This window comes from Hippocampus bargibanti, linkage group LG20 (genome assembly GCF_051943395.1).
Source record: "Hippocampus bargibanti isolate YZ-2025 linkage group LG20, ASM5194339v1, whole genome shotgun sequence".
Lineage (NCBI taxonomy): Eukaryota > Metazoa > Chordata > Actinopteri > Syngnathiformes > Syngnathidae > Hippocampus > Hippocampus bargibanti.
In genome coordinates this window covers 2,068,345-2,079,049 of record NC_142753.1, presented here as the reverse complement: position 1 = coordinate 2,079,049, position 10,705 = coordinate 2,068,345, and the positions used below count along the sequence as shown (strand labels likewise).

The 10,705-nt window shown below is 49.1% G+C and overlaps 2 protein-coding genes across 3 annotated transcripts; both read left to right on the top strand.

Moving 5' to 3' along the window:
• Positions 1 to 141: 141 nt before the first annotated feature.
• On the top strand, positions 142 to 1,050 carry atp5if1a (ATP synthase inhibitory factor subunit 1a). Its single transcript, XM_089023167.1, has 3 exons — positions 142 to 324; positions 627 to 739; positions 828 to 1,050. The coding sequence occupies exons 1-3, from the start codon at positions 253 to 255 to the stop codon at positions 967 to 969; spliced, it is 327 nt and encodes a 108-aa protein (XP_088879293.1). The 5' UTR covers positions 142 to 252; the 3' UTR covers positions 970 to 1,050.
• Positions 1,051 to 1,200: 150 nt separating this feature from the next.
• On the top strand, positions 1,201 to 10,386 carry hnrnpr (heterogeneous nuclear ribonucleoprotein R). 2 transcript variants are annotated; one of them, XR_016118595.1, is made up of 14 exons: positions 1,201 to 1,443; positions 2,093 to 2,256; positions 2,326 to 2,444; positions 2,662 to 2,769; positions 2,872 to 2,985; positions 3,164 to 3,340; positions 4,025 to 4,160; positions 4,239 to 4,444; positions 4,528 to 4,677; positions 4,745 to 4,863; positions 5,374 to 5,903; positions 7,630 to 7,692; positions 8,159 to 8,277; positions 8,391 to 10,386. XR_016118595.1 is itself a non-coding variant. In XM_089023164.1 (11 exons), exons 2-11 carry the CDS (start codon positions 2,097 to 2,099, stop codon positions 5,969 to 5,971), a joined length of 1,887 nt encoding a protein of 628 aa, XP_088879290.1. In that variant the 5' UTR covers positions 1,201 to 1,443; positions 2,093 to 2,096; the 3' UTR covers positions 5,972 to 6,858. The 2 variants fall into 2 exon arrangements, 1 of the variants encoding a protein (XP_088879290.1); XM_089023164.1 differs by lacking the exons at positions 7,630 to 7,692; positions 8,159 to 8,277; positions 8,391 to 10,386 and having other exon boundaries at positions 5,374 to 6,858.
• Positions 10,387 to 10,705: the final 319 nt, after the last annotated feature.

Below are 10,705 nucleotides of genomic sequence, written 5' to 3'. Positions count from 1 at the left end.
CCGGGACTTGCCTTTGACACCTGTCCTCTACGATAAGACCAAGCTAAAAATTCAATAACAGTTTACCGAACCCCGCCGATCATGTTTGGTACGGGGTGGATGTTGCAGTTCTCATCCCGGCCAGCCACCGGCAGCAACGCGCAAACTTCCGCCCAGACGCGAAGCAGTTTTTCCGCCTTTGCGCGGCGACGTGGATCGTCCGGCGCCGCCCGCCGTGACAACGTCTCTCTCTCTCCGCAGCATCCAGGCAACATGTCCCGGCTGGTGCTCCAACTCAAGCCGAGAGGCTGCATCGCGTCTCAGCTTCGAATGGCATCCGATCAGGTAAAACCACCCGGGCGTGTTAGCATTAGCTCGCCGATGTTTTGAAACTTTGACCCAAAGTCCAACCGGAGGAGGGCATCGGGCGCCCACCCAAAATTCGGGTGATTGTTGGCTTTCCACAAAACACTCCACCGTTTGAGGGAAACGTCGCTCAGCTCATGTGTGCAAATATGGACACGCTTGTGACAGCCGAACCGAACCTTGGCGACTTTACTCGAAATGCACGAGCCAACTTCAAGAACGACTGTTTCGAAATACTCTGGAAACTAAACGGTTGTTATTTGAATTGAATCTTATTCTAGCTGGGGGAGTTAGGAAAGGGAGCTGGGAAAGGTGGAGGTGCAGGAGGCTCCGTCAGGGAAGCGGGAGGTGCCTTTGGAAAACGAGAAGTCGCAGAAGAGGAGCGGTACTTCAGGTGGGGACCCCCCCTCCCTGTCTCGTCGAACCCCCCTTTCCGTGCCTCCACCCTACCCGTTGACCACCGACCCCGCATCTCGTCGCAGGCAAAAGGAGAAAGAACAGATGGACGCACTAAGGAAACACCATACGGAGGAGATCGAGCACCACAAAAAGGAGATCGAGCGCCTGCAAAAGGAGATTGATCGCCATCGGGGCAAAATTCGAAGGCTCAAGCACGACGACTGAGCCGTCAAAGTCATTCGAATCGTTCCTTGTTTTGAGACATTTTCAATGCAAACACCAGCAATAAAGTCAAACGGCATTTGAGATGTTTTCCTCTTGGTGACGTTGACATCTTTTGCTCTTGAATTGTCTTCCATGTCAAACCCGAAGGCGCAACCTTCGTTTTTTTTTTTTTTTGTTTTTTTTGGGCGTCGACCAACAAACCCGAAGGCGCAACCATCGTTTGTTAGACCAAATGCCGTGGCGTCAGATAAAGAGACACGCCCCTCTCTCCCGGGGTTCTCGTCTAACCGGTTCTCGCGATATTTGCCAGCCTTGGCGTTGTTCTCGCTCGCAGACGACGAGACTCGCGGTCTGGAAATTAGTCTCGTGGGTTCGACACCACATTTTCACCTGGTGTTTGTTCATCTCCCCGTTCGACGCGTTCCTTGTTGAACATTTTAAAACGTGCTCGTGTTAACTTCCGGAATCCAGGTGGTAAGTGTGGCTAACTATGTATTTTGTAGCCGCTTTTACGGCTCGCGTGTTTGATGTCGAAGGCGTTCATTTGGGCGGCGCGGCCTTCGTGCTCCTTCGCGCTTCCTTCCGCTAGCTAATGTCGCTCGCGTGGGTTTCAAATGTCCACGTCGTCGAGCATTTGGACACCGCCGGGATAACGTTTGACGCAGATGGTTTATTGTTGTGCAAATAAAAAATTGAGTTCAAATCGCGACCTTTAGCAAACGCATTTCGAACGGCGACGCGACTGCCAGTCCACCTTGGTGAAGAAAGCCAAATGGGGTCCAAATGTGTCCATTGACTTCATAATGTCTTTTAGGAGCAAATTCCTATTTATGAACGATGCTTTGTGCACACTTTAATCTCCATTGGATAGAACGCCTGAAGGAGACAAAGTCTGTTTATATTTCGGTGTTGATTATTACTTTGTTTGTATGTTTGTTTCAATTCCCCTTCAAACTTCTCCAAGCATCCCCTTAATTGCCTTGAAAACGTTTTTTTCTTTCGCCAATCTTGAATCGTTTGATTGTGGAAGTTCATCTCCACACAATGGAGTACATCCATCACAGCAAATTTTAAACCCTTAGTGGAGAATCCTGATTCAGTTCTTCTCTTGCATTCGACTCAGGAGAATGGCTGCTGCTGCTGAGGTGAACGGTAGTTCCGCCCCACAGAAAGAGGAAGAGGAACCCATGGATGTGACGGTACCCCTCACGAAAAACGACCGGCCGATCGGCGGTTTCTGGCTCCTGCCGAACGTTGCTGAAAATCTGGAGAACATCTTCCAGACGGGTGAGTGACCACCTTGGCATTTTCCAAGTTCCACGAAAAGTCATTGAGTTGTCTCTGTTGGACCAAAAGGCCTGGTGTCGCACGGCGAATTGGACGAGAGGGCCATTGACGCTCTGCGCGAGTTCAGCGAGGCGGGAGCGCTCGCTGTGCTGCAGCAGTTCAGAGAGAGCGATCTTTCCCATGTTCAGGTACCCGCAAAGAGCTGCCATCTGCCCCTGAAATGGCCGTTATGGGATGAAATTTAGCAACGGCGCCACCGCCGCTAAAGTAGCCGAGACCGCCCGACGGGTTGACTGGCAGGTGGACTGACGTCCGGTGAAATTGACTGGCCTGCCCCCCACCCCCCCTCAATTGCAAATGGGCCGTTCCCGTCATCCATAGGCCTGTTTCTCATTTTTCTGACAGAATAAGAGCGCTTTTCTTTGCGGTGTGATGAAAACATATCGGCAGAGGGAGAAGCAAGGTAGCAAAGTGCAAGAGTCCACCAAAGGGCCAGATGAGGCCAAAATAAAGGTATGGACGGACTGCGGTCTGCAAGCATTTATTTATTGGGAGGGGCCAATGTTGAGTTCGTAGCGTGCAGCATTGCTCATGTTTTGCTCGCTTCAATTTCAGGCCCTCTTGGAGCAGACGGGATATACTTTGGATGTCACCACGGGCCAGAGGAAATATGGGGGGCCCCCTCCTGAAAAGGTCTATAGCGGGGTGCAACCGGGAATCGGAACAGAGGTTAGAGTCGTCCACCATTTACGCCGATCAATACCGGAGCCGTCCAACCCATTTCGAAATGGCGACAAGGGCGACCACTCTTGTCTTCACAGCGGCATAATTATTGTTATCGGATAAGTGTATGGGAAAAAAAATCAGCCAATCCATCCTATTGAAATTTTGTTTGCGTTCTTGCCAGGTGTTTGTGGGCAAGATCCCTCGGGACCTGTACGAAGACGAGCTGGTGCCGCTGTTTGAGTCCGCCGGCCCCATCTGGGACCTACGCTTAATGATGGACCCGCTTTCCGGTCAGAATCGAGGTTACGCCTTCGTCACGTTCTGCAATAAGGATGCCGCGCAAAAGGCCGTCAAGCTCGTGAGTGTGGACGGTCAAACTCGTCGGGGGTGGGGGCATCGCCGTAGGCCGCAATAATAATAATACATTTAATTTCTAAGCGCCTTTCAAAACTCTCAAGGTCACTTTACAGTCACCGGTTAATTTTTTTTCTGTGGGTGAGCAGCTGTAACCACATGTACCAGCGTTCACTCAACCTGGAAGTAACTCAAATAGATAGCTAGTAGCTAATACAACTTTGAATAACTCTGATAGAAAGCTAGCTAAGCTAATGCCTAGTTAATAGATAGATAGTTGGCTAGATAGCCAGCTAGTTAGTTAGATAGCTAATAGACAGCAAATAGCCCACTAGCTAGATATCCAGCCAGTTTGCTAATAGGCAGAAACTAGCTCGATAGCTAGCTAGTTAGTTAGATAGCTAATAGACAGCAAATAGATAGACAGTAAAGTCTCGTTATATCGATATCGGATATATCGATAGTCCCGGTTATATCGATACTATTTCTATGCACGCACTGAGAAAATTACATGCAAACAGGTTCGGATATATCGATAGTCCCGGTTATATCGATATTTTTTCGGACTCGCTTGAATATCGATATAACGAGACTTTACTGTAGTTTGACCGCTGTTGTCAATTTTGAATCCGTTTGGCCACTTGGCGGTTGACTTTTTTGCCTGTGTTTCTCCCCCACCACCACCCAGTGCGACAACTATGAAATCCGCCCCGGCAAGTACTTAGGGGTTTGCGTGTCCGTTGCCAACAACCGACTCTTCGTGGGCTCCATCCCAAAGAACAAAACCAGAGAACATATCTTGGAAGAATTTGGCAAAGTGACGGGTCAGTTTTGGGGGTGGCGGCGGCCGAGTCGCCGTTTGGGGGCGGGGCTCAAAAGTTACGCGGCTTTGAATCTTGCAGAGGGTCTCCAAGAAGTCATCTTGTACCACCAGCCGGACGACAAGAAGAAGAACCGCGGCTTCTGCTTCCTGGAGTACGAAGACCACAAGACGGCGGCGCAAGCCCGCCGTCGCCTGCTGAGCGGCAAGGTGGAAATGTGGGGCAACCCGGTCACGGTGGAGTGGGCCGACCCGGTGGCTGAGCCCGACCCCGAAATCATGGCCAAGGTTGGTCTGGGGAAAGGATTCGCCGCGATGGGCGGGCGCACTTGCGTCGGGCGGCGGGTGTGACGCGGTTGCCTGCGGTGCAGGTCAAGGTGCTCTTCGTACGGAGGCTGGCGGCGGCGGTGACGGAAGAGCTCCTGGAACAAAGCTTCTCCCAGTTTGGCAAGCTGGAGCGGGTCAAGAAATTGAAGGACTACGCCTTTGTTCACTTTGAGGAAAGGGACGCTGCCGTCAAGGTGAGTCCCATGACCCCCTCGCAGACCCCGTGTTGGGTCGGCGAGGACCTCACGCCATTCCCAACAGGCCATGGACCAGATGAACGGGAAGGAGCTCGGCGGCGAGCAAATCGAGATCGTCTTGGCCAAACCGCCGGATAAGAAGAGGAAAGAGCGCCAAGCGGCTCGTCAGACCAGAACTGGCGGGTGAGTCGACGGGCAGGGAGGTTTTCAGCCCTACGCTCTCCCCTAATGAGAAGGTTTCTTCAGCCGTCATCTGTACGAATTTGAAGGTTTCGGACGTTTCGCCTCCTATCCAAGAGGCTTCGTCAGCGAACTAAAGTCTGACTGGTCGTATCGGCCCTATTCATATATCCCTAATGTCTAGCCATGGCGGCGCCGGACACAGCTATGATAGGTCCCTACTCTCAGGTTGGGGGGGAGCAGAGGACCACTCCCTGTGGCCCCACTGATTCCTGACTAAATCAGTCCGGCGTGTCTGGCGCCGCCATGTCTGGACATTAGGGATATATAAATAGGGCCGATACGACCAGTCGGACTTTAGCTCGCTCACGAAGAATCTTGGATAGGAGGCGAAACGTCCGAAACCTTCAAATTTGTACAGATGACGGCTGAAGAAACCTTCTCATCGATGGACCACCTGTACGACTGAGAGCTTACACAGATGCTCTCCCCTAATGTTGCGCCCCTCCGCAGGTATGACGACTACTTCTACTTCACGCCGGCGCGCATGGCGCCGGGGGTCCGCGGCAGAGGTCGCGCCGGGCGCGGGAGCTATTCGTACCCAGCCGATTACTACGGCTTCGAAGATTATTACGACGACTACTACGGCTACGACTACCGCGGGGCCGGTGGCTACGAAGACCCCTACTACGGCTACGACGACATGTACGGCGGCAGGGGCCGCGGCGGCCGCCCCGCCAGGGCCGGGCCGCACCCGCCCAGGGCTCGCGGCGTGCCGCTCTCCCGGGGCCGGGCGGGCGGCTACTCCCCCAGGGGGGCGCACCTGGGTGCCCCCAGGGGCGGTCGAGGGGGTCGAGGCGCCGCCTTCCAGCCGCAGAGGGGCCGCGGTAACCGCGGCAACCGCGGGGGCAACGTCGGAGGCAAGAGGAAGGCGGACGTCTTCGCCCAACCTGACTCCAAGCGCCGGCAGACGGCCAACCAGCAGAACTGGGGGTCCCAGCCCATCGCCCAGCAGCCCCTGTCGCAAGGGGCCGACTATTCCGGTAACTATGGTTACAGTCACAACACCATGGAGTTTGCACAGGATTCTTACGGGCAGCAGTGGAAGTAAAGACGCCACCAGAATCCTGGCTAGCCGACGGGTCGCGCCAAGCCCGCAATTGATTGGCTCTGTATTTTCAATTGACTTTTTATGATCCCCCCCCTCTTTCCCTCGGTGGCAAATCCGTCCATCGCCCCCCTCCAATTGACTTCCAATGATTGACTTGGAAAAGCTGAAGAATGAAGGAAACATAAGTTGTGGTGAATATTCCAAAAAAGAACCCCCCCCCACCCCCAAAAGAAAAATCCTTCACTCGTCTATATTGTTACTTTTTTCGTCCTGATGAAAAACAAAACACTAACCGAACATGACCCAAAATGGACATTGATTGTTAGTCGTCTGAGAAGACAAACACAACAGAAGAGACATTACGTTGCCTTGCGGGACTTTGGTGTCTGTGTCCCCCCCCCCCCCTACTCCATTTTATTTGTGCTTGGCAAAAATACACCCGGCATGTAAGCGGCGCAGCACTGTCCACCTTCCATTTTAATCGCCTGAATTGATGACACCATCGATGGACCGATCCCCGGGGTGGGGGGGGGGGGGGTCCGTCCCAAAAGTGATATGCGCGGTTGTCCGCCGCATACTCGCCTGGTGTCTTTTTCCAGCCTTCTCGTCGTTGCTTAGGATCTTGCTTGTAGATACGTGCTTGATGGTAGCAGCTTCCAAATTCCCTTTTCCAAGTGTTTGCTTAGCATTTCTAGAGAGCATCAAATGGTGACTTTTTTTTTTTTTTTTTTCATCGATACCGCAATTTCCTGTTTCCTTTCAAATTGCCCAATTGGATTTGGTTCGGCCGACCTAAAGAGCCAAAGGCGGTTTGTTCTCTGATGTGACTTGTATTTATAACTTCTACATTTGTTCCGTTTCAATAAAACTCAGCTGAGAATCAATCAGTCAATTGTCAAATTCTCAAATTCCCTCTTTTTCCATTCAGCCTCGCCATCAAAGCTCAATTGTCACATTGGGATGAAGATTTTAATTCTTTGGCCTCGAGGAGGTTGCAAAGGAACCAATCGGAGCCTTGCAATTATGCCAGAGGAATTTGGCGACCGATGGTGCTCCAAATGCTCCCAACCCGTCGAGTCCTTTGCGTGCGCGGATGTACAGCGGATGACTTGTTGACCCCGCAGGTCCAATAGGGATGCTTGAAGAATTGAGTCCGTCCCTCTGATAGCCCCTGTTCTCCATTTTGACAAGTTTCAATTGCTGACTTTGAAAATGTATGAAAGTACGTGACTGTGTCGGGGTTTTGTCCTCACGTCCAAAGCCTCAAATGAACATCTGAAAATTTTCCACCAATCAAGATTGGGCGCTGCAAAGAGATTGAAGGGGAAAGGTCAACATTGGTCTCCTGGAGGTCAAACGGAGTTTTTTTTCCATTTCCAGACTGTACATCTGTCCACACAACGCTAACGGGACAAATGCGACTTGGCCCAATTTATTTATGCATTTGGAACATCCACAGCATTGTGATCTGTCCCCATTGACTCTTCAATTCCGCTCGATGGGCTCCCTTTGGAAGACTCGGACCGCTCAAACGGCTTCAATTCTCCAAATTCTCCGCTCCTCCAGAACCTCTTGGTTTTGTTTTCCTTTCGTTGAGCGCGGTGTCCACCATTTTGTCTTTTGGGTTTACGTGTCTGTCCTTATTCCAACCCGCCCAGGTGGAGTAGCACAGAGAGAGCAGCGCCGCTAATGTCAAGAACTCACCTGAGCGGTACTCCAGGGTGAGCTCGCCGAGTCTCCCCTCCTGTACCTTTTTGTCATCACTTTTTTTTCCCCCTGTCCTTTTCTCTTTCCTCACTGCTGTCTTCCATTTTCCCACAGTGGGGTGGATGTAGGGGTGGCTTCCTATGATCATGATTGAACGGCCTACCTGGGTGCTGAAAATCAATGCTCGTTGCTTTTCCCAAACAATGAAACGCTTTCGTAAAAAGTATTGAGACATAATTGTCTGGATTGATTGAATTTCAAGTGCGTGCCCTGCCAACCAACCGGGGGCTTCTTTGGAAGATGCTGGAACAGCATGGAATGAGGCCATGTGCGTTTCTCGTCTTTTACCGCCAGGGGACGTTGTTTTGACACTGCCTCTTTTTTATGTCGCTGCTTTTACTCTTACGTCTTGACTTTCGGTTGTGTTACGAATCCATCAGCCAAATGTCAACTAAATTAACTGTTTTTGCGTGTGCTCAGTTTTCTCACTTGGGACTCTCGATGCCACTGAAAATGGACTCCAGTGGAAACAATGGATTGGGAGCGCAACTGTGGGTTTACTCTATTAGGCCACAAGGCGGCGCAAGTGGGCCGCGCAGGTAAACCTGGAGTGGTGCAGCGCAAATGTTGGCTTTATGTGGAGACAGTTGCCAGCTGATGATGTTCTTTGTGAAATGTTTGCCACCTCACAATAGTCATCTTTTGCCACCAGGAGGGAGCAGAAGCGTCCCGATTCACGTCAAGTAATGTTCACACACAAAGGCACCCAGTAAGTATCCCCTTTAACATTTTTTATATTTTTTAAGTAGTCCGGTTGGAATATATATGTGTATATCTATATATATATATATATATGTGTGTGTGTGTGTATATATATGTGTGTATATGTGTGTGTGTGTATATATATATATATATATATATATATATATATATATATATACAGTAAAGTCTCGTTATATCGATATCGGTTATATCGATACTATTTCTATGCACGCACGGAGAAAATTACATGCAAACAGGGTCGGATATATCGATAGTCCCGGTTATATCGATATTTTTTCGGACTCCCTTGAATATCGATATAACGAGACTTAACTGTATATATATATAGTGTGTGTATATATATGTATGTATGTGTATATATGTATGTATGTATGTGTATATATGTATGTATGTGTGTGTATATGTATGTATCTGTGTATATATATATACAGTAAAGTCTCGTTATATCGATATTCAAGGGAGTCCGAAAAAATATTGATATAACCGGGACTATCGATATATCCGACCCTGTTTTCATGTAATTTTCTCCGTGCGTGCATAGAAATAGTATCGATATAACCGGGACTATCGATATATCCGATATCGATATAACGAGACTTTACTGTGTGTGTGTGTGTGTGTGTGTGTGTGTGTGTGTGTGTGTGTGTGTGTGTGTGTGTGTGTGTGTGTGTGTGTGTGTGTGTGTGTGTGTGTGTGTGTGTGTGTGTGTGTGTGTGTGTGTGTGTATATACACAGTGAGACCTCAACTTACAAACACCTTATCTTACGAACCTTTCGTCTTACGACCGCCAAATTTATGAAAATTAAACCTTATAATAAGCACTATTTTCATAATACACACCCACCACGGCTGGTGGAGTAATCTTCGGCGGAAGCACACCAAAGCACACGACCTTTGGATCTGGCGGAGTGATCTTTGGCGGAAGCATACGACCGAACAGCGCTCCAGCCGGCGCTACTTTCCATACCCCTCTCATTGAATGCACACGTCGATCGCCTACTTGGAGCTTTTGGCTGATAATTTTACTATGATGGGACCGAAAAAAAAAAACCCACCACAGGCTCGTGTTCAGCCCAAAAAGACACTAAATAAAATCACCGTCGCTGAGAAGGAGATAATTGAAAAGCACGAACGAGGCTATGCTAAGTCAACCATTGCTATAGTTCTCCGGAACAGAGAAGCCATCAAAGGTGCGTCTGTTGCAAAAGGTGTTTCTGTGCTCTCAAAGCGACTGTCTCGGGCAATCGAAGAAGTTGAAAAACGTCTGTTAATTTGGATTAACGAAAAGCTGCTATCCGGCGACAGCGTGAGTAAAGCTATTTTATGCGAGAAAGCACGGCTAATTCACGCCGATATCGCCATGCGCCAACCTGGAAGTTCAGCGCTTATTGAGGCTTTTAAAGCCAGTAACGGATGGTTCGAGAACATCTGAGGGCGAGGAGGAGATGGCTGCAGCATCAAGTGAGCTCATAAAGGCAATGTTGGCAAAGTCGAATGATGTGCAGGCTTTTACCGAACAGTTCCATCCAGAAAAGACTGGCTATGACAATCATCAACATGATGAACGATAATGTGATGCCTCAGCTTCGTAAGACCTTACAAGTTAGAAAGCAACAGGTGTCAATTAAGAGGTTTTTAATCAGCAAAAATAATGAGTCTCCAAAGAAAAAAGATAAGCCGCACCAGAGGTTAAGTTACCAACAGGCCTTATGGAAGGTGACTCTCCTTCCATAAGCCATCAACGACCATCAAAAAGGTAAATAAAACTTTATTTTACAGCACAGTTGATTTCTTTAATTACAGTCCTCATGTAACGTGCCTCTCTTTCCAAACAGCAATTCCCTTTGACCTTCGACCTCCAACGCCATTCCATCAAGCCATCAATGACCATCACAAATGTAAATAAAGTGACTTTATGATACAATACAGTGTATTTCTTTCATTACAATACAATAGCACATTATACATAGAACAAGGTATGTTGTGTGTAGTTTTAAGGCTTATTTAGTTGAAAGGTATATTTTATGGAAACCCGGGAACGGATTATTCCCATTTTAATGGTTTCCTATGGGAATTTTTTTTTGAGATACACACTATTCGCCTTACACCAGGGGTGTCCAAAGTCGGTCCTCGAGGGCCACTGTCCTGCCTGTTTTCCAGCTGTCCCAGGAGCAACACACCTGATTCAAATGATCAGCTCGTCAGCCAGCTCTGAAGCAGCATCAAAATGGTCCTGATGATTT